At 33.4% G+C, this 25,103-nt stretch overlaps 1 protein-coding gene across 4 annotated transcripts in view; it reads left to right on the top strand.

Moving 5' to 3' along the window:
- Positions 1-25,103, top strand: part of pio (zona pellucida domain-containing protein piopio) — a 141,803-nt gene that overhangs the window by 72,574 nt on the left and 44,126 nt on the right. For all 4 annotated transcript variants that reach the window (XM_075309531.1, XM_075309533.1, XM_075309532.1 and 1 more), the window contains exons 2-3: positions 17,585-17,640; positions 17,740-17,785. In XM_075309531.1, the coding sequence (XP_075165646.1) occupies positions 17,590-17,640; positions 17,740-17,785 (97 nt within the window). In that variant the 5' untranslated portion in view covers positions 17,585-17,589. The remainder of the gene's footprint in view (positions 1-17,584; positions 17,641-17,739; positions 17,786-25,103) is intronic.

Raw genomic sequence — 25,103 nt, 5'->3', positions numbered from 1 at the left:
GGCTAAGGACTACCTTACATATTCCAGGGGAAGTAGAATTTGTTGGTATGCCCCTAGCTACCTGCAAGCTCATGCTGCGTGAGAATGCTGTTATGATGGCAAATGTTCGATGGGAGAATTGCAAGGGTTGTAACGACACCAAGCAAATATGGCCCCATTTCAACTTAAACCGCACACTGGATATGCTAATGTTCTCGAGACGTTAGATATCACTCCTGATATCTTCTATAACGGGTCGCTGCCTGATAGGCGATTTTGCAAAAACTATTGGCGCGAAGTATAATGACTACTGTATGAGCTGTCATGATGCGGAGAATCAATTAAACACCTCTTGTGTGAGTGTCCTGCATTTTGTGTAAAGCGCAAGCAACTTTTAGGAGCATATAGCTTCAGATTACTGGCGGATCTGGAAAACGTTAACTTAAGCAGTCTGCTAATGTTTTTGGAACAATCTGGTTGGTTCAACAAAGAAAAATAATCAAGAAGGTTCAGCGGTTAAAACTAGAAGTGCCCATATGTAATAGGCAATAGGTACTTTTAGTTAATGTGGTATCACAATGGACTGAATAGTCTAAGTGAGCCTGAATCTTAATCGGGCTGCCACTTTAACCTAACCTAACCTAGAGAATATAAAATCTATAGAGGTTCTGAAAATAGAGCGAACCTGACTAAAACAAAAATATGACTACTTGAAATAGAGTAGGGCGATAGTCGGAAGAGATGTAGATATATCCACTAATTTATAATGAAATTAAGGACACCAATTCATTCACCAGCTTTCACGAGATATTGTTTATATAAAATCTGATCCAGTTTGAACAGAATGCCCCTTTCAGTAACAAAATAAACCTACTGTGAAAAACATTAATTTTTATACCCTGTGGAACAGGGCATTATAAGTTAGTGCTTATGTTTGCAACACCCGGAAGGAGACGAGAGTCGATCTGTGAACACTTTTTTTGTGATCAAAGTCTAGGTCGCATATTTTGTCCAACCGACTTCAAATTTAATACAAGTATGTGTTTTGGGTCGGTTCAGATTTAGATATGGCTCCCCTATATATCTTTCGCCTGATTTACACTTATATGGCCACATATGCCATAGTTTCACTCCGATTTACATGCAATTTTGCACATGATGTGGAATTAATATTTTTACTATGAATGCCGAATTTAGTTGAAATCGGTTCAGATTTAGTTAAAGCTCCGATATCTTTTTCCCGATTTGTACTTTTTGGTGTTTGGTCGAAACTGGGTTTGAAACCACAAGGAAGACATGCTACCACGATGGCTCCCATATATGCTAATTTCTTGTGGAAATTACATACGCGAAATATCCTTCCTAAATTTAACCATTTTTCATCACCACTTTGCATCATCTGCAATTCCTTAATCTTATTTTTTTATTTCAAGTCGAAATCCATTTTTAGACATATTGCTAAATGCACCTCATTGGTAAGCGATCACAAAATTCCCTTAATCTTCTTGTTGAATAAGCTCGAAAAAAAATTTGTAGTTTTGAAACACTCAGAAATTGCGCTAGAGTTACCAATGACAATTCCACCATGGTAGAACTTTGTACCCACAAATGTCGAAAATATTTATAACATATGAAAGCCCCTTCTTCAAAAAAAATAGAGAATCATTAAACAAGTATACACAGCAGTAAGTTCAGCCGGGCCGAATCTTAAATACCCACCACCATGAATCAAATATTATAGTTTCCTTTAAAATGTCATGGGGGTTTGATGACATATATTCTTCCAAACAGAGCAGTTCAACTAGTAAACTTCCCGAAGATAAATTTGGAAGATTTTACCTATGAAGACTGTATCAGATTCTGGATTTATAAGAACCATTTTTGTTTGAGTTTTAGAGGAATCATTAACATCTCTTGTAAGTGTGCAAGAAAATGATGATATAACGACTTGATTTGAAATCTAGAATCTATAGATTTCCACCCCCATTATTTAACCCTCTAATGCCCAATCCCGCCTTTAGGCAGGCTTCATTAAATCAGCAAGCTTTTAGTAAAACGCAAAATGAATAAAATAAAAAGAAAACTTATGGCGATTTCGATTGGGAAAAATGGTGCAACATTCTCCAAATTGATTGCAAAATTTGAAGGACACTGTCATAGATTTCGGATCCGGTGTCCCTCACAATATTATGAATTAACAATAACATTGGAAAGACACAATCATTTTGGCTAAAATACAATGAGGAAAAAAGTAGTGTAACACCAAGGCAACATATTTTTTGCGAAACGAAAACGCCCTTAGTTAAAACTATTCAAGAGGCTTTATAGCATACACTGAATTTTACTGTATAATTTTTTCTTGTTTAGTTTTCTTCTTTTTCTGTCGTTAACATTGAATATTTAATCCGTTGACAAAAAAAATGGGCATTAGAGTGTTAAATGATTACGAGAAGAAAAATCTGGTAATTTTACATTCAGTTTCAAGCAATTTTCATGATCAGTGCGCCTTCTATGCCCTCAAGAAGTGAAAACGGTCTATATGTAGGCCTTACCAAATGGACGGATAAAAACTAAAATCTAGAGATTGGTCTATATGGGGGTCCTAAAATACCTCTAGATTTCCAATTTCAGTTAAATTGGATAAAATCTATGGTTTCTATAAGCCCAAGAAGTAAAATCGGGAGATCGGTCTTTATGGGGGCTACCAAAACATGGACCAATACTCACCATTTTTGACACACCTCTTTGTGGTTCTAAGATAACTCTAGATTTCCAAATTCAGGCAAATTGGATAAAAACTACGGTTTCTATAAGCCCAAGACCACAAATCGGGAGGTCGGTTTATATGAGAACTATATCAAAACCTGGACCGATATAGCCCATCTTCGAACTTGACCTGACTGCAAATAAAAAACGAGTTTGTGCAAAATTTCAGCACGATTGCTTCATTATTAAAGACTGTAGCGTGATTACAACAGACAGACAGATAGCTAGACAGACAAACGTTATATCGTCTTAGAATTTCTCCCTGATCAAGAATATATATACTTTTTACTTTCGGAAATCGATATTTCGATGTCTTACAAACGGAATGACTTATTATACCCCCGTCACCATTCTATGTTGGTGAGTATAAAAATAGACACCCAGTGTTTCGAAAATTTTAGTACCACTTCTGTATTGTGTCTCACAATGTCCGTTCGTCTGTTGATTTATGTTTTTAATCAATATCGGATTGCATAGTTCGATCGTTTGATTTGGGCAAACGTGATCATAAAACCACAGTTTTTTCCCTATCTCGAATATGTGAAAAGATAGCAACACCATCACGATAAATAGTTGTAACGTCCATTTTTATATTTCTAATACCACTTTATAAAATCCCTATTAAAGAGCCTTAATAGAAAATATAAACCAGATCTTTATTTCTTTCTGTGCAAAAATGTAACGATGCGAACCTTTCGACCGCGTGGTTTTTTATTATCGCCGATCGGATATGTCTGTCCACAAGAATTCCATAGACACAGCCCAAAACCACGAGCGAATTGTGTTCCTTAATAAAATATGACCCAAATATGAAGGTAGACAGACAAACACACACACAACTGCTTCTAACTCCATTATGTTCAAGTGATTGTATAGGAAGAAGAAAAAGATCACAGCTAATGATAATGATGAGAAATGAAGATCATCATGATGACTTGGTGGGCGATAGATGCTTGGTAATTGCCACCAAGCATCCATGTGTTGAAAGAAATTCTAAGGCTCTACTCTGATGATTGTCATTATTAGAGGCTCAAAACAATTGGGTAGGATCAATTACGAGTCATTCTAATGACAAAATAATCCAGCTACCGTTACAATCACTCACCCCCAAAACATGATCCGCAACGGAATCGTTTCTGTTATGTTATCATTAACAAGATGTAAGTTTTTTTTTTTGTTGTTTCATGCTCACGTATTTTGTTCTATAGATTATCAAGCCTGTTGCGTTTTCCAAAGAACATGTCCATATTCATATCAATGTAGGCCTGATGATGATATTGGGCGATATCATTGGTTTGCTAGCAACAAAGATCATCTTACCATAAGAAGGTGCTCGTTGCATTCAGTAGTCGTCACACTTTACCGGATTTTCTCATAGTGTGGCTTATGGATGAAGTTTGTGGTTGATTTTTATGAATAAGTGATGCAATGATTTAATTTTATTTGATATTGTTTCTCTCTTTTTTTTTTTTTGACTGTGACATTGGTGGAGGAACAAGTTTTGGACAATATTTTTTTTAGAAATGGTATTTGAATAATATTTTGAAAATCTGAAAGAATTAAAGAATAATATTTTTATTATTTTATTTTATTTATATACAATATATTTTCCCATGTTTGTGTAAAAAAATCTTTATCTGGCAAAGTATATATGCTGTTTGCCTTGTGAATGAAAATTAATACATTTTTCTTTTTCAGATGTTAGGAATGAAAGTATAGTAGTAAAATCCAATACACCACAACAAAAATATTAAAAAGAGAGTATAAAACGAAAAAAAAACTAATTAACAAAAAATAAAATAAGCAATAAAGAACTAAATAAGACTATGATCCCATGCCAACTTTAGTTGGCATATTAATCATTGGACCCGCATGTCCACAAAAGGGGTGAAGTGATTTATTTAAATATTAATACAAACTTCGTAGACCAAATTCTTAATATTTTTTTTGACTGATTAATATTATTTAAAAACGAAAAAGAAAATTTAATTTTTGGTATGTCTTAAGGTGCAGCAAAGACCACTGGATAATTCTAATAAAATCCAAAATTATAAACTTCTCTCCACTCACGACAATCTGATTGATCATCACAATTTGGGTGTCAAATGGCAATGAATCTTCTGTGGACCAAACTCTAAAGCGAACGGTTATTTCCTTCTTAACCTTCATAGATAGTTTACCGACATCTTTACCACATCTTCCTCCATAATTTCTGTCTCTAAATCACGATCATTGAAGTATGATTACTCATGGCAATAATCGATCAACGGCCGGGTTCACACGCTTAGCCTTGTTCTACCCTATGTGCCAGAACTTTATAACGAGAATCAAATTACGATTCTCTTGGCAAACGATCGAAACCACAAAAATATGGATCTTCTTTTGCGTTATTGAGTAAGGTGAGAAAAACGGTCTCAAAAATATTTTAGATTTTAAAATGTCTGACCACCAAGTGATCACAATGATGCACTATCATGTCAAGGTACGTGAAGATGAACAAAGGCAATACCGCAAATAAACAATATCATGGTAAAATTAAACAAACAATAAAGTTCATAATATTATCAAACATCAATGGCTTGTTGTTGAGAAATATCAAGTATTGGAGGAGTTCTTGGTTGGTGGTTTGTGTATAGAATGTTTTCATAGGAATGTGTAAATGACATACAAGTTGAAGTTATATAGACTGACATATTGTATATTTGACATATTGTATATTTTGTAACAAACATGCTATAACTTATATGTCAATCATCCTGTAAAATTCATCTCTTGATCATAAGTGTATTTGGATTTCTTTCCTTTCTTATATGGCTTTCAATGAAAATTGTCCGTCTGGAATATAATAACAACATTTGATACATAATAATATTAAATTAACCTCAAGGCCGAAAGTAAGGATATTTTAAAGGAAATTTTCTAACATACATTCTCGAAAAAGGCTACTTTCGAAGTTTTAGCCAAACATTTCTAAAAGAGTTTGAATGGGTTAAAGAATTTCACTGAGGTCGAACTACGGTGTCAGATGAGTCATCTATGTGCCCGAAAATGGTTGTCACTGAGAATAAAGTGACAAAAACCTAAGATCTTCTACATTATCAGACAGTTGATTGAAGCCTCGTGAGATAGTAAGCATTTCTCTTGGGTAATCCTGTATGAAATTTTGTACCCGACAAATCCATCACATCGACCCGTTGAATATATCACATTACGAGTGACCATTTCGGAGCATTACTTGATCTTCCGTCTTAGGAAGCTTCTGCATTGTTTCGTTAGGCGAAGGAACAATCGAAACAGTGAAATGAACCCTCCGAAAGTGCTCCGGAGAAGGAGAAAACTCACTTTTGGGCCGAAACGGTGAGGGATACCTTTTGTGAGATTCGCAACGTGTGATTTAGCTGAGAAAAGCTGTACTATGCTAAATTGTGTAGCCAATTTTACATCCACTTGGCGAAGAAAAAGATTTGACTTCCACCTCCTCATGGTTTGTATGGATTTCTTATGATTTAGTTTTGTTTCCTAACTTGAAAAGGTCCCCACTGGACACATATATCATAGAGGCCTATCTTTCTGCCTTCGAGAAAATATAATAGTGATAGAACTCCTCCTTGAGGAATGCTCCTAAGAATATACCGCTGAATGTTAGTGGATAAAATACGTTTTTTTAAGAGTTCGCCCCTATATCTTATGACCAACGTATAAAACTACAGATCATATTCGAAGAGCAAAATAATATTTTTCTAGACGAACTCCAGAGTGGCTTCTTCCCAAATCTCACCAACTAGCATCAACGCAGATTTAAAACAATCCACAGAGCTCTAATCCGCAAATGTAATTAGCTTGGTGGCTACCAGTAACTTGGTATCTGGCATTTGGACCTGTAAACTTTTCTAGCACCTGTGAGTAAACGTCAGATAAAAAAAATGAAATTTTCGCTGACAACTCAGCTTCTCAATAGCCCGGCAATCCTTCCCTTCTGTCAGCATCAAGAATACCTTGTGCATATTTTAAGAAATTGTCTTATATAGCCGACAACACGCTTGGATCGACTGATCCTAATTTTTTTAGAATAAACAACGCATTTATGCGTTTCTACCGCTTTATTCATTGATTGCCACCTTTTGATGACATTACCTTAGGAAAGGTTCAACTTGTCAAGGGAGTGTCGCTATTTGTCGACCCGTGTACAGGTTGACTAATATGGCCTAACACTTGATAACTTCAGCCGAAATCCGTCCCCTGAGCCCTGAATTTGGCTGCCCAGAGGATGGTAATGAGTGCCTATTTCCCTAAATTAAAATAATACGTTTTAAAAAAACACGTTCGTTCAGTTCGACAGTTCATATTGATCCTATTTAAATGTAAACTGGTGCAACTAAATTTGGAAAATTTAAGTAGAGTGTTATAACTTCGATCGATATAAACATTTTCGCCTCTGAAGTCGTACAAAAATCATCGGCAATTATATATGGCAACTATCAAAATATGAATCGATTTCAGTCAAATTCAATAAAATTAGCGTACGTCTACTGTTTTTACAAAACCTCAAATAAATCAAAGCGAAATATCAAAACTTCCAATTCAACTCCCTCGGCAAAATTTAACATAAATAGAAGGCTATACCAGGCGATAGAAATATGTGGGAGGCATATAGGCTTAAAGTATTCCTCCAAACACATAAACCTCAAAAATATTTTTTTCCCAATTTTCTAGATATAAGGCTAGATAAGAAATAAAAATGATGAATCTTAATATCAAATAAAGAATGAATGAATCATGTGGAATGTATATCTGAATAGATGTGGACCAAAATACGAGGGCGGTTCGGAAACTTCTTAGCCCATCAATGAAAGAGAATAGTTAGTTTTTCGAAAATATTTTTATTTTTCAATATAATCTCCTGAAACTTCAATACACTTAGTCCAACGCTTTTCTAGCAATTCTATCCCTTGATTAAAATAGTTTTCCTCAAGGTCTTCAAAATAGTTGTTTACAACTGTAATTGCATCTTCACTTGAGATAAAACGCTTGCCAGCTAGGCATTTTTTTAGATTTGGGAACAAGTAAAAGTCACTGGGAGCTAAATCAGGAGAATAAGGTGGGTGGTCAAGCAACTCGTACTTTTTTTGTGTTGTAAGCCAGGACTTTTTCTCGAATTTGTACATTTAATTGATCCAAAGGGTTGCAATAGTACTTCGAATTTATTGTTTTACCCTTTTGCAGATAGTCAATCAATAAAATACCTTTGAAGTCCCAAAAAACCGTTGCAATAACCTTACCAGCCGATTGAATTGTTTTTGCCTTCTTTAAGGCACTTCCTCCAGCTTCAGTCCATTGTTTGGATTGTTCTTTTGTCTCTGGAGTATAGTGGTGGATCCATGTCTCATCAACAGTTATGAAACGACGCTTAAAATCCATTTTATTTCGCTTAAAACGATCCAAACAAGCTTGAGAAATGTTCATTCTTATGCGTTTTTGATCGACTGTTAACAAATGCGGCACCCATCTTGCAGAAAGCTTTTTCATCTGTAGGTCTTCATGCAAAATTAAATGGACTCGATCATTTGAGATGCCCATGGTATTAGCAATTTCACGCACTTTTATTCGTCGATCATTTAATACCATATCATGCACTTTGGCTAAAATTTCAGTTGTTGTTGCGGTTTTTGGACGTCCACTACGTGGTTCATCTTCAATGCTTGTACGACCACGTTTAAATTCAGCAACCCAATTTTTTACTGTTGCATATGAAGGAGCACTTTCACCTAACACATTCACCATATCATTATGAATTTCTTGTCCCGATAAACCTTTTTTATGTAAATATTTAATGACAGCACGCATTTCTAATTTTTCCATTGTAAAAAAATTGCGGATGCGTCTTTTTTGAACACCTGTTTCTATATGAAGGAGTTGCCAGATCGAAACAAAATTTAACATGTGTTCATAACAGAGATGGAAGTTTCCAAAACAGTTAACTTTTTTCTATTTATACCGCGCTTTTTGTGCTAGGCTAAGAAGTTTCCGAACTGCCCTCGTATACCGATTTCTTTTACATGATATATAGATAGTCTTTCATCCAATAATTCCGCAGGTGTAAAATTTCAAGTCAATAAAAATTACAACCTCGGCTTTGTTTACAAAAAATCCTTTAAATAGATGACAAATAGGTTCAACCCGCGACAGTGTCTTCCTACTGGACGATGTAAACATATTGTATGGACCAACTTATAAAATACCCTTACCACAACTCTGGTCCTGGTCATAATTAATTATATCCAATTAAAATAAAATATCACCACCCCACCCCAATGTCCATTTTGAAAAACAAATGACCCTACTTACAAAAATACAATACCATTTAAACGATAGAATTAGTCAACTATTAGTGAGTGTATGTTATATATCAAGTTTCTTATCGGCTTAACGAAAAGTTCCATAAAAGAAAGAAAAACTTGGACAACTATTAATGGTATCAGCCTCCGGCTATCATCGAAAAAAATTTGAAAATCTTTTCTGTTGTGTACATAAATTTTCAACATTGTATTTAGCTACTCTTAACTTCTAACTGGAAGCCAAATATTGTATTTCTAATTTAAAATTGTGTTAGAAAAAAGGGGTGGAGGATAACAATAGAATCCCATTGATGTTGCTTTTAACATACTTTTATATGAAATTTATGTTAATTTGATCGAAAAGGAAAATGTAACAAAAACAATAACAATCATCGCAAGATCATGAGGAAATTTCTCCAATATATTGGTTTGGTAGTCAAACTTCATCATGTGAGAAGTATTAAAGAAACAAAACAAAAATCCAACAAACACTAGTTGACTAAAACAAAGATGTTATTAATGGAAACTTGTTTCCATTGTGATCCACAAACCCCTCTTTCTCCCCATCAAGGAGCAATAGAGAATAATGGTCTGATACTATCCCAGCCAGCACGAATTTGACCCAAACATAAAGAGTCAAATTGAGATCTCATGGCTATGTCTTTATTTTTCTTTTGGGGTTTAGTTATTTTTCTTAACCCAAATAGAAAAACAAAACTACACGAAATAAAGGAAAATTTGTTGAGATTTTTCTTTGCAGGTACACAGTGGCATGAAATTCTAATTGGGAGATTATTGATTCAGGTTAAGAATAAGATTCTAAAGAAATTTGAAAGAACAAAATAAAAATCAACATATTTTTATACCCGCCACCATAGGATGGGGGTATATTAACTTTGTTATTCCGTTTGTAAAACATCGAAATATTGCTCTAAGACCCCATAAAGTATATATATTCTGGGTCGTGGTGAAATTCTGAGTCAATCTAAGCATGTCCGTCCGTCCGTCCGTCTGCTGAAATCACGCTAACTTCCGAACGAAACAAGCTATCGACTTCAAACTTCGCACACGTAGTTGTTATTGATGTAGGTCGGATGGTAATACAAATGGGCCATATCGGTCCACGTTTATATATAGCCCCCAGATTTGGCTTGCGGATTCTCTAAGAGAAGCATATTTCATCCGATCCGGCTAAAATTTGGTACATGATGTTGGTATATGGTCTCTTACAACCACGCAAAAATTGGTCCACATCGGTCCATAATTATATATAGCCCTCATATAAACCGATCGCCAGATTTGGCTTGCGGAGCCTCAAAGAGAAGCAAATTTCATCCGATCCGGCTGAAATTTGGTACATGGTTTTGGTATATGGTCTCTTACAACCATGCAAAAATTGGTCCACATAGGTCCATAATTATATATAGCCCTCATATAAACCGATCCCCAGATTTGGCTTGCGGAGCCTCAAAGAGAAGCGCATTTCATCCGATCCTGCCGAAATTTGGTACATGGTGTTGGTATATGGTCTCTAACAACCGTGCCAGAATTGGTGCATATCGGTCCATAATTATATATAACCCCCATATAAACCGTTCTCCAGATTTGACCTCCGGAGCTTTTTGGAAGAGCAAAATTCATCGGATCCGGTTCAAATTTGGAACGTTGTGTTAGTATATGGCCGCTAACAACCATACCAAAATTGTCCCATATCGGTCTATAGTTACATATAGCCGATCCCCAATCAAACAAAAATTGGTCCATATAGGTCCATAATCATGGTTGCCACTCGAGCCAAAAATAATCTACCAAAATTTTATTTCTATAGAAAAAATTTTCAAAATTTTATTTCTATAGAAAATTTTGTTAAAATTTTATTTCTATAGAAAATTTTGTTAAAATTTTATTTTTATAGAAAATTTTGTTAAAACTTTATTTCTATAAAAAAAGTTATATATAGCCGATCCCCAATCACACAAAAATTGGTCCATATAGGTTCATAATCATGGTTGCCACTCGAGCCAAAAATAATCTACCAAAATTTTATTTCTATAGAAAATTTTCTTAAAATTTCATTTCTATAGAAAATTTTGTCAAAACTTTATTTCGTTTTGTTTGTTATTGTTGGCTTCTCTTCAATCGTTATTGTTGTTTTTGATCTCAGGTTAAAGCCATGCATTTAAGCTGAGATCAAAAACAACAATAACGATTGAAGAGAAGCCAACAATAACAAACAAAACGAATGAAGATAGAGGAAGCACGCACAAAAACAAACCCAGCCAAATACATTCAAATCGATGATTTGAGTTTGGCAAAGGAAAAGAGATATGCTGGCAAATTTGTTTAGGCAGTAGCCGACTATCAAACCCTTTTTCGGGAGGTTCCAGTGTAGTTCACTTTGGGTTGAGTGAATTACCCGAATTTATTCTGATAATTGGTTGATAGTTTTGCTGCAAGTAGAGGATGCTGATGAGGAATGTGGTAATTCCGAAACAGCTGTACATCCAACCATCTTGCAGTCTATAGGGCTTTGCCCAAATAAATTTGACAAGCATACTTTTCCTCTGTTGGTTAAGCTACACTTGTAGTTTAGTCAATGCATGGCTTTAAGCTGAGATCAAAAACAACAATAAAAACTTTATTTCTATAAAAAATTTTGTCAAAATTTTAATTCTATAGAAAATTTTGTCAAAATTTAATTTCTATAGAAAATATTTTTAAAAATTTTGTTTCTATAGAAAATTTTGTCAAACTGAATTATATACGTACTTAATCGGTCTTTTTTATTTAATATATACCACGTATGGACTTACTTACAATTTAGAAGACTGTGTTAGGAAGTTTCAAGATACCTTGCCATCGGCAAGCGTTACCGCAACCCAAGTAATTCGATTGTGGATGACAGAGTTTAGAAGAAGTTTCTACGCAATCCATGGTGGAGGGTACATAAGCTTCGGCCTGGCCGAACTTACGGCCGTATATACTTGTTTTAATTGATTTTTTAGCAAGAGTTTCTAAAAAATGTTCGGCAAACATTTTTAGGATTACTTTTCGATTTTTTTTACATCAGCAAAATTTGGAATTACTGTCAATATTTGTGACAATTTCTTGAAAAACATTAATATAATTTTTTATGAAAATAAAATAAAGTTTTCCAAAAATGTTAGGTTAAATTGTTTAAAATTGTTTTTCAATTAGATTTTAGAAATCTAGTTAAAAACGTAGAAGTTTTCTTAAATAATGAAAAGATTTGATACAAGCGATTCTATTATTTAAGAAATTTTTTAACTAAATTTCTAAAATTTAATTGGGAAACAATTCCAAGAAATTTTAACGAACGTTTTTTGGAAAATTTAATTTTCATAAAAAATTATATTATTTTTTCGGCAAATACATTAGATCCTAGAAAAAGTGTAGAAAGTAGAAATTTTGGTTTGATGGTACACAGTGGTATGGAATCCTGATTACACAGAAAAAACATCGTCATCCAAATAAAAAATTGATCGAAGTTGAAACTGTAATTAATTAGATATCAAAAATATACTTGACCAAAAATTAATTGATTTATTTGGCACTGTCAATTAATTTGTTTAATTGATTGAATTACAACTTTAACTGTTTTTCGTTGAAAAACTCAATTAATTCTTTTTGTGAGGCAAGAAAATTTATATATAATAATTATTTATAATGAGTTTTACGACAAAAAATAATTAAACTTTATTAATAGGTTCGGCACTTTTTTTTAATTGTTACAATTTAAAATTTAATTAATTTATAATTTATAGATAATATCTCGCTGAAGATGATCACCGATGGTGTATCGAAATATCCGAGAACAGCAACATCTCAATAAAAAAGTAATGAAAAACAACAATACCAGCATTTTTCATTAGTCCATGACATCAAGCCAAACGAATAATCCCAAAATTATTTTTTGTCGTAAAACTCATTATAATTAATTAATAAATTCAATAAAATCTGTAATTAAGTATATTTTTTATTTCTAATTAATTGTGTGTTTGATATTATCATTTTCGTGATTGAAGAAGTTCAAATTAAATTTGTAGAAAGTCGTGATTGAATCAGAAAAATGTTTTTTAGGCAGGAGACGGTTTATTCAATTTAAGAATCTAAAGTAATTTACAAAAAATAATCTTTTTAATATAATTTTTTAAGAAAATTTAAACTTCTTCAAGAGTTCCCTATAAAAGGTATTTTATTTTTTATTATTTTTCAACAATCAAAATCATACATAGAAAAATTTGGAATTATAACCACTATTTGATAAATTTGCTTTAAAAAATAGGATATCTTTCAGACATTTCTTATGTAGCTCCGTTTGGCTTTAACTGTCACTAACAGAAATTAAATTGCAGATATTTTTGCTCTGTTATCGTTAACTAGAAAGACGGTTTAAAAGTTCATTAGCTAACTTACCACAAACAGAGCTTCATGACAATTGGGATAAAAATATTGATATTTACCAAAATCTCTAAGAAGTTTTAAAAATCTAGTTTTATCGAAACCATTTTCAAAATTCAATCGTTTATTATTTTATTTCTCCCCACTGTGCGACACAAAGGTAATGTCGTTATATTTCCTTTGACAACATCCAATGAGGGACATCGATGGTGGAGAGAAAAAAAACTGCCAACATTAATTTTCTTTGCTTCTATGTTAAGCAGCTTCACTTGAGGCCAAGGAAATCATTTAGACATGGCATGCACCAAAGATGTCTCATGTTAGCAATATGAAAACAACAACAAACTTTTCTTATATGGAACGATAAAACATTATCTTTGAATTCTTAAAAAAAAAAAATTAAAAAAAATAGAAAGATAATACTTGATGTCTTTGAAAAATTAGCCGCATTTGTTAAATGAAAATAGTGACAATTTTTATCCCCAATGTAATTTATGGGATATTGGAAAATAGGCTATTGTATGACGTTTCCAAAAGGATTTTGTTGTTTTTGTTAAGTTTTTCTTTAACATTTTCCCAAATAGAAAACCAATCAAATTTGCATATTGAACCGGTTAGACTTGGTTTCTGATTTTGGTATGGTAAAGGCTTAGTCATCGCCACAAAATATATATGGAGAATAAAACTGCTAGAGAAATAAGAGTTTGTTGGTTGACCTTAAGGGGCTTTTTTAGTTTAGTTTTGGTTGTGGTTTTTTAATATTTTTTTCTGGTTTGTGTTGTATTATTTGAATATGGGCTTAAGGTTTATTTATTTCTATTTCATTATTGCTGGTTATTTTTCCTTGCCATTTTCGCATGAATTTTTGCCAATTCATTAATATAATTTAATTAGTCAGCATATAATTAGTTTTTTTTTTTTCAATTTAATTAATGTGTTTAGAAAATTTAGACAATAACGCTAAAGTCAGTGATGGAGCAGTCTAGCCGAAACATCGATTAACTACAGGTATTCCAAAACAGGCATTCAAACTCTCGCGTCCCTGTTTTTACTTGACCTAGGGCTAAATGATGACGATAGTTCACTAAAATCTTCTTGTCCATCAATGTGTTATGAGGTGTTAGATAGTTAGAAAACTCAATTGGGATACCATTTAAAGATTTTCAAAAAATGTTGCATTTTTCATAAAAAAACATTCAGGCAAAATTTTTGAACCACCACAATTAGGGATACAAAAGTCGAATATCTATATTTCAAACAATCGATTTTTGGCGAAAAGTTGAAGCCTTCTTCGCTTTAATCAACTAAGTGACATTTGATTTTTTTTTAAATTCGCGTCACAGAAACGACTAATTGAATTTTAAAAAACCGAAAAGTATTTAGACTAGTAGGTTTTTTGTCAAAAAAAACAATCGGAAAGTTAAAGTCGAACTTTAAGACCTCTATGTTGTGACCAAAAAATGTAAAGCCGCTGGGTCAGTGTGCAGCACATTATAAATTCTGACAAAGAAATTTTATTTTTGATAAAAATAGCTTTTGAACATGCCAATGACTTGAATTTATTCTAATCTTCAATACTTTTCTTCTGATACCAAAACATGTAGAGCAGGTATGGTGCACTAGACACATTTGAAGATTTTTAAAAGTTGTTCCAACTAACTTTTAAAACAATAAAGAAAAATAAAACTTCTGTCATGCTTTCAAAAATAAAAGCTACTTGTATTTAAGTGTCCTTTATGATCTTTCGTTTGTACAAAAATGGGTTGCGCCGGAGAACGGTGCTGATTGTTAATAAATATTTTATCTTCCCAATAATTAACCCATTAGGAGCATTGGCGAAAACGACATGGTTTGTGTCTCGGTTAGTTTACAATTTACCTCACTCACATAATAAGTACATTATTAAATAACTAATAGTGTTTTTAATACACTCAAAAAACAGTAAACCCTCTATTTCACTAAAGCCAATTATACTTTATTTTAGTTCATGGGCATCGGCGTGATGTCAGCGTTTTTAATACTGTTTAGTAAAAATTTTCTAAAAATAATCTAAATTTTTTTAAAATTAACCAAAATTTTTCTTCCTGGTGGGTTCACTGTACACTGAAAAAAATGTTGTCGTGAGGTCAAAGATTTCATGTTCTTAAAATACGAATGCAAATTTAGCTTAGCATAGAAGACGCATTTCTCCAATAGAAAGATTTTTTTCCTTGTCCAAAAGTCGATAAACTTTTCAATGAAGTCGTATTGTCCTTATAATTAGGTGATTTGGCTTAAAACACGAAAGAGAATTTTTTTGGGGTAAGGTCAACTTGACTTTAATAATTCAGAAAAAATCTTTAAAACTAATGAAATTGTCTTTAAATTTGTTGTCTTTTTGCATCTTGACTACAAAGCAAAAAAATCAATTAAAAATAGGACATGTTTTTCAACACTTTATTTTAAAGACGTTTTTTACTTGAAACATAGCATAATTTCTACTGGAAGTCGAGTCTGAATTTTGAAAATAAAGTTGTCGTTAAATCGTTTTTTAAAGGACTTTGATAGCATATGAAGAAAAAAGCTGAAAAAACGAAAAATTAAAACTTGCTTCCTAGAAGCAAGTACACAAAACCCAAATTTAAAAGAGAATTGTGTCTTAAAAGTATCCTTACATGTATTCTCCGCTTCTTTGGCTCGGAATCAATACCAAAATTGTTAAAGTAAAGACACAATCTTTGGAACCGGGCATGCTTTTTTTTCAGTGTATATTACAATATACATACACTAAAAAAGGCCAAAGATTTTTGTCCTTAAAATACAAATGCGAGTTTTGCTTACCATAAAAGACGTATTTCTCTGATATAAAGGTTTTTTCCTTGTCCAAAAGTCGATAAATTTCTGAATGAAGTTATTTGGTCCTTAAGTGATTCGATTTTACATATAAGAAATTTTTTATTGGATTGAGGTGATGTTGGCTTTAATAATTTTGAAAAATTCTTTAAAACTAATGAATTTCTCTTTAAATTTCTATCTTGACTACAAAGCAAAAAAAAAAACAAAAACTATCCTTTGTTTGCTTGTATCCAATCTACACATCGGAAATATGAGATTTTAATCTAAAAACTAATCGTAAATTGCTGACGAAGCGTCATATTAATTTATGACTGATAATATTTAAAATTTCGCCCTTTCATTTATTTCCCCCCGAAGCAATGACCTAAAAATCAAAGAATTTTAATGTCATTAAGACAAACTTCACCACATACGTTCCATTAAAAACGCCCCCATACTTGCAAAAAAACACTATCTATTCAACATTTTGCTGGAAACACTCCTTTACACAAAGTGAGTCCATCAGTCAGACAAAGAACCTACCTTAAAACCCATTTTGCCATACATGCATCATTCCAAACTTTCTTTTTGAGGTCACAACTAACCGCAATTACACTAACCATCAAAAGCAACAACAAATTACAAAAAAAAAACACCATTATCCACATCTCCTCCTAGACAAATTCTCATATGGAGAATGAAAAAATTTGCGCCGACAAAATAAAAAAAACAAAAGAAATTATTTTCCAATCAAAACATCATTAAAAAAAATTTCAAATGCTCGTCTTAGCTGTCAATCATTAAAGGCACCATAGCACATCATGTCATGGAGTATGCATGCCTATGTTGTTCCATTCGTCTGCTTATAGCAAAGTAGTTTAAGGTTGTATGAAATGAATGGATAATGGATAATAATGTTGTAATTCTCTAAGCGTTGGAAATGTTACAAACCACAGGCGGGTGTTGACGGCGTCCTAAATCATGGCCAATTAGATGATGATGCTTTAGGGAATGAGTGGTTTTGCACATACATACACGCATGCGCTATTGTCACTTTCAATTTGCACGAGATTATGTTTCACAACTATCTTGTCACGATTATCATAAATTTCCATCAAATTCATCATTTTGCGAAATTTGAGGTTTTATGGGATGTGGTTTTATGTTGAATAAAAAAATTTGTTTAATATTTAATCATTTAGTTAAGCTGCAGTTTTATTTAAATAATTTTTTTTTGTTAATTTGTATTCATTTTTTGACAATTTCAGGCAATATGGGCTCCTCCTCACTACAGCGAGCAGTATACACATCATTAAATATATTGGTAAGTTTTTTTATTATTATTATGTAGTTTAAATACTTATTACAGGATGGCATCATTATTAGCTTTGTGATACTAATTTAATATTTTTTCTCTTTGTAGTTAATAGTATTTTCAACAGTGAATGGTGCCCAATTACAGTCAAAAAGTAAGTATTTATTTATTTTAAATGAATCAATGATTGGATTTTTTTTTAATTTAATATTATTGAAGATGAGACATTAAAAGTGAAAAAAAATTAAAAATTGGAAACAAATCAATCCTTTGTTATTTTCAAAGCATAAAGAGATGGGGATTTCCTTAAAATCTATCTCCAACAAAACTATTTTTGATTTAAAGTTGCACGCAAATAAGAGACAAATAAATTTTAATAGATCACAAAAAGAGAATACTATACTTTCCACATTACTAAGAGGTACAAGTTGTCCGGTTTAAGTACAAAATATCGCTATGAATTTAACATGGGCTTGTCATAGGACAGATGTCCAGCACTTCAACAGCCGTTGCACTGAATTTGCATCACTTCTTAAGGTGTGATCCGAATTCAGTGTTTTGTAATATTTTGCTAAGTAAATAATTTATTTATTTTTTTATGATTTTTTTTTATGATAAAAGTCAATAGTTTTTCAAGCTTAAGATCTTCGTTTCCTTTATTTTTTATTTTTAATCCATTATTCCTGATATTTCGCAATTTTCACTGAATTGCTTCTTCAGAGGGTTTATTTGATATATGAGACAATGATCACAAAACAATTATTATTCTAATGGAGCATCACTGCTCTCGTCTACTTTATCTATTGCAATAGATGTTAAGCTTGAAAAACTATTGACTTTTATTAAAAAGAAAAAGATCGAATAAAACACCAAGAAACAAAAATTTTTTTTTATGTTTTCTAACGCTTGTCTGAAACGTTTGTCTTCAAAAATTTACAAAAATTCGCAATTTTTCTAGAATATTTTTTCGACAAAATTTTAATAATTTGTACCATTTTATTAATTCTTACATAGTTTTTAACTTATTTGAAACAAAAAAAAAAGTTAAAACAAGTAAGGAAAGTCTAAAGTCGGGCGGGCCGATTATATTATACCCTGCACCACTTTGTAGATATAAATTTTCGATACCATATCACATCCGTCAAATACATACATACATTTAAATATCACTCGATCTGGACAGAATTTGATAGACTTCTACAAAATCTATAGACTCAAAATTTAAGTCGGCTAATGCACTAGGGTGGAACACAATGTTGGTAAAAAATATGGGAAACATTTAAATCTGAAGCAATTTTAAGGGAACTTCGCAACAGTTTATTTATGATTTATCGCTATATATATATGTATTAGAAGTTTAGGAAAATTAGAGTCATTTTTACAACTTTTCGACTAAGCAGTGGTGATTTTACAAGGAAAATGTTGGTATTTTGACCATTTTTGTCGAAATCAGAAAAACATATATATGGGAGCTATATCTAAATCTGAACCGATTTCAACCAAATTTGCCACGCATAGCTACAATACTAATTCTACTCCCTGTGCAAAATTTCAACTAAATCGGAGTTAAAAATTGGCCTCTGTGGTCATATGAGTGCCAATCGGGCAAAAGCTATATATGGGAGATATATCTAAATCTGAACCGATTTCAACCAAATTTGGTACGCATAGCTAAAATGCTAATTCTACTCCCTGTGCAAAATTTCATCTAAATCGGAGCTAAAAATTGGCCTCTGTGGTCATATGAGTGCAAATCGGGCGAAAGCTATATATGGGAGCTATATCTAAATCTGAACCGATTTCAACCAAATTTGGAACGCATAGCTACAATGCTAATTTTACTCCCTGTGCAAAATTTCAATTAAATCGGAGTAAAAGATTGGCCACTGTGGTCATATGAGTGTAAATCGGGCGAACGATATATATAGGAGCTATATCTAAATCTGAACCGATTTCTATAAAATTTGGCACACTTGACTACACTACTAATTGTACTCCTAGTGCAAAATTTCAACCAAATTGGGGTAAAACTCTGGCTTCTGGGACCGTATTAGTCCATATCGGGCGAAAGATATATATGGGAGCTATATCTAAATCTGAACCGATTTCAATAAAATTTGGCACACTTGACTATAGTACTAAATGTTCTTCTTGTGCAAAATTTTAAGCAAATTGGGGTAAAACTCTGGCCATATAAGTCCATATCGGGCGAAATGTATATATGGGAGCTATATTTAAATCTGAACCGATTTCTTCCAAAATCAATAGGGTTCTATTCTGAGCCAAACACATTCTTGTACCAAATTTGATGTCGATTGGACTAAAACTGCGACCTAGACGGACAGACGGACATGGCTATATCGACTCAGGAGCCCACCCTGAGCATTTTTGCCAAAGACACCATGTGTCTATCTCGTCTCCTTCTGGGTGTTGCAAACATATGCACTAACTTATAATACCATGTTCCACAGTGTGGCGCAGGGTATAAATACCCATTAAAAATATGAAAAAGTCGAGTTAGTTAAACTAAAGAACATCTTTGGGAGGGCATTTTTGGAAGTGCTTTTCAAGTTGTTCTTTTAGAAGAACTTCCAATTTTTTTGCTGGGTATATTTAGATCGCTGTAATCTTCTTCAATTTCAATTTTACTTTCTTACGGATATCATGGAACATTTTTGTCGCAAAAATATTGTTTTCTCGCCCACTATAACATGCTTCCCGAAATAAGATACATAATTTACGGAGAAAATAATATGATTGCGACAAACGTGTTACATGTTTTCCATTTCAAATATGTTTGGGTCCTTCTCTGGGTGTAGCCTTGAATAATTTAAAATAGGTTATAAAGGAAGCCCTTGTTCAATTCAAAATTCACATTTTCGCTACTGAAGAGTTAAACCGAAAAGAAGTGTATACGAGGGTTGCCTTTTATATTTTGGGATTGGGCAGCCCTAGCGTTGCAATCTGCCTACTAACACCTCGTAAAGATTGACATTTTTGTGGTTATACACACTCAGAATGTTTGAACAAACGAGCGCTACTTGTGTTGTTTACAGCAACTTAGAAGATTTAACTCGTCCAAAAAATGGAATTTAATCGTGAATATTTTCGTTACTATTTTTTTAAAACTTTGGACGTTTCTGAAACCATTGATGCTGTGCGCCAACTGATATTGCAAGGTCGTCATGTAACCTATTGTGAGATTGAGACAAGTTTGGGCATTAGTGGGACCAGCATACATTCAATATTGCACGAACATTTAATGGTCAAAAATAACTTGTCCTTGTTCCCATACAATTTGTCAATCGCTAAAAAAGGATCGTGTCGACTGGTCGATGGAAATTACGAATTACGAAAATTACGAAATACGAATTACAAAATTTCGAATTCGAAACATGTCTATGACATTGTGGATTTACGTGTATGATCCCGAAAGTAAACAGCAGTGGACTGTTCGATTCCTGAAGAAGGGGTTGAAGGTTTTGGAGATTACTCAATCAGAGTGACAAAAATTTTGTTGAACTTAAAAATTTTCTGTAACAACAATTTATTGTTAGCTCAAAAATTATAATATTATTTTCTGTGTATGGGGAATATTTTGAAAAACATTGAAGCTATTTTCTATAAATAATATGTGTTATTCTTTTTCTAATCCCGAAATATAAAAAGCAGTCCTCGTAGTTCCATGGATCTTCCTGTGGCCTATACGAGTATTGGATGAATATTAAAAAAACTCATTAGTCTTGTTGAGAGATTTGCGGTATGCCCCCATTCGATTGATGGGATGACCAAGATATCTTAAACAATAACCATTGTGACGGTGATCATATTATTATTAATGCGTTGAAAATGTTATATACTGAGTGCGGAAATGTTCTTATGTAATTATTTCGCTCTCAATATTGTATCGCCCACTCGGAAGAACGAGGTTCATGGGTTCAAAAGAGCCACCGTGGTGCATTGATTAGCATGCTCGCCTTGCATACATAGGGCCATGGGTTTAAACCGAGTTTCTGCCAAATACTTAAAATTTTGCAGCGGTCGATTATCTCCTCTCAGTAATGATGGCGACATTTCTGAATATATCAAAGCCTCTCTAAGTGGTTTCACCGCAATGTGAAACGACTCTCGACACTCGGATATAAAAATAAGGCCCTTGGTCTAAACATACACCCAGAGAAGGAATATGATCACCTCAACCAAGTTTCGAGAGCAAAATGTTATTTTTGGACGGAGAATATGTAACATGTTTGAGGCAACCATGTTATTTTCTCAAAAAGCATATGTCTGATTTCGGCAACCATGTATATGTTTGCCGAGAAAACAACATTTTTGCGACAAAAATGTTCCATGGTCATCGTCCAAAAATAACATTTTGCTCTTAAAACATGTTTGGGGTGATCATATTCCTTCTCTGCGTGTAGAATCGGGCAGCACTCATTGTTAAGAGAGAAGTTCGCTACTTGTTGTACCAAAATAGACTTAATAGTCTAGGTGAGCCTAAAATAACGAACCGTCACTATACCTGACCTAATCTAACCACGGGTTTAATCTCCGTCTCATCAATACATTTTTTTAAAGCTTCTCTGGCTCCTCATTATTGAGCAAAGAAACTGAGAATATACTGTGCTAAAAGCGGCTTTCAAAACACCACATATTAAAACTATTTATAAAAGAAAAATCTATTTAGTTTTTATTAGGTGCATATCTCATAACTTTAAATGTTATATCCCTTTCAAAAATTCCCAATTTGCAATTGGACGTAAAATCTCGTTCTATGCTATATTGGTCTACCATATTTGTTAATTTGTTACACCATACCGTCTAATAGGCATAGAACTATAACATATTATCGTTACAAGCAAATAAAAAATGATTTAAAGCAAACATGCCATACCATAAATTCTGATTGAAATGACATGAATGCATTTCCTTGCCAGTCAGGCAACCAAGCAACAAACCAACGTAGCAAGCAAATGGATATGTTCTAAGATCAAGAGACTGTGCAAATGAATTAAGCAATGCTTAATATGCTCTCATAAATATCAGTGTACACATCCATATCTAATGACCAGACATTTCCTTAGAGTGCAAAAACAGAAATACAGGCATTTCTAATTATGAACAGGGTTAATGATCTCCCATCAGGAAGACAACAACCATATTATAATTGGCTCATGTAAGGCTTAGATGATAGCCTGATAATGCAAACAAAATAAAAATCTCAAGAAGAAACCACCTAAAGAAGCGGGCTGCTATCGTTGTAAAGCTCAGCAGTCAACAGGCCATAAAAATACTTTTATGGGCCCATGATTTACTATCAACTGCCACCAGCGGTAAAGGAATATTTGCAAGAAGAACGAAAGCCATAAGGCTCAAACGAAGAACACCTCAAGCTGTGGCTTCTAATCAAAGTGCAGTGAAGCACAACCACGTAAAGGAAAACTACTAAGCAAATCAAGGAAGTTGTTTGGCGCAAAATCTAATATACGATGGAATTATGCATTACTGAATATACATGAAGAATATTCATATATTCTTACACTAAGAGAAAAATACAATGGAATATTATATGTAAAACTAAAATTAATCAACACGATATGGAGTTTATGGTCGTCGTGAATATGTATGACCACTTCTTGTATATACGGCCTGCTGAGAATTGTGATTGACAACGGGGTTGAACCTCTCTGCTATGTGGAAGGTGTGCAGGAGAAATATTTACTGGTTCTTCAGGCAGTATGCTTGACCCATGGATATAAAGAGTTAGCCAGGTAGTTCGGCAATGGTTGCCAGACCCGCGTAATGCTGCTGACATTTCTGAGTGTATTAAATCTCGGGCAATAAGAAGGAAGACCCCTGTCAATGAACTTAACATAGAATCGGGCAGTACTCACTGATGAGAGAGAGTGAAATAGAATGGGTATCGGGATAATGTACATCTCACCAGCAGTGGGAGATGCTACTGAGTCGACAACAGTACGTCACCTGACACCAAAGGAACGGCATAAAGAGAGGAATAGATAAGTTCAACTAAAAGAGGATTCCGGGTTGCAGTGGACAAGGGACCCTGAGTGTAAAGTGTGAGTTGATGATGCCATAAATATAGTTACGCCTATGTGCATAATGGATGAGGGAGATGATAGGATCGCGACCAAGATTTTATTGCCTTAAGATGAACCATTCAACATTTCTTCAGGTTAAAATTCGAGTCACAACGAGACGAATAAATTTACATATACCCGAATGATTTTAAGAGAAGTAATAGAAAACACGATACCGCCACGATTTTTTTTTTTTTTGAAATGCAAGAGAACGATCAAGGGATTCTCTGATGATGGTACGATACGCATTACGTATGCATGTCCTGGAATAATAGTTCCAGGACGGTAAGAAGGTGGACGTAAAGGACGCCAAAGCGATCGAATCCACGACGAATGAAGCGGGAAGCCATTAAAAGACGAGGATCATTAGCTCCTAAGAAACTGACAGATACATATTGTCTCTGCTCTATTTTTTACGTCATGACAGATATTGTCATTTAGTAGGAGATATGATATAAGCTGAGCTTTCTACTTTTAATGCCGTGACTTTCAAGATTATGATAAAAAAATTTCACATTCAAAGTCTGCTTTTCAATTTTTTGTTAAAAATCTTTAAGCCGATTTGAGTTCATACCAATAGCGGATATGTCAATTTTCGCTAACTTCATAAATAAAAAATAAATGTACAGGTAACCGAATGATTTAAAGAGAAGTAGTAGAAGATACGATATCGCCACGAACTTTGTTGGGATGCAAGAGGACGATCAAAGCTTTCTCTGATGATGACGGTAAGAATGTGAAAAGGGCGATGGAATTCACGAAGGCTGAGTTAAACGAATGAAGCGGGAAGTCATTAAAAGAGAATAAGACGAGGATCATTAGCTCCTAAACAACTGACAAAGACATATTGCCTCTGCCCTATTTTTATGTCGATATGATACTGAGCTTGGACTTACTTGGCGACAGAGAGAATCAATAGTATTTTTTTTATTTTCATTTATAAAAAAAGACGATTGTAGACTTTTCCAATTTAAAAAGTCGGCTGTTCGATTTTTTTAATATTTTATTTCGATTATTCTCAAGACGACGTTTAATGACGCGACTTTCGAAATTATGATAAAAAAATCCTTAAATTCAAAGTCTGCTTTTCGATTTTTTCGTTAAAAGTCTATTAGCCGATTTGAGTCCATACGAATAGCGAATATGTTAATATTCGCTTACTTCAAAGTCCCATTAGTTGAATTGATTTGATTTTCAAATAAAAAGGCGAAAGTCGATTCATCGAATTTGAAGATTACAAACAGTCGACTACGACTTTTCAGTTTTTTTTCACCAAAAGATGACTAGTCAAACACTCGACCTTTAATTCCAATTTTGTTAAGATCGAATAAAAATGAAGACCCCTATCTCCGATCAACTAATAGGTCG

The sequence above is a fragment of the Haematobia irritans genome, chromosome 5, assembly GCF_050003625.1.
Source record: "Haematobia irritans isolate KBUSLIRL chromosome 5, ASM5000362v1, whole genome shotgun sequence".
Lineage (NCBI taxonomy): Eukaryota > Metazoa > Arthropoda > Insecta > Diptera > Muscidae > Haematobia > Haematobia irritans.
This window is presented reverse-complemented; position numbering and strand designations above follow the sequence as displayed.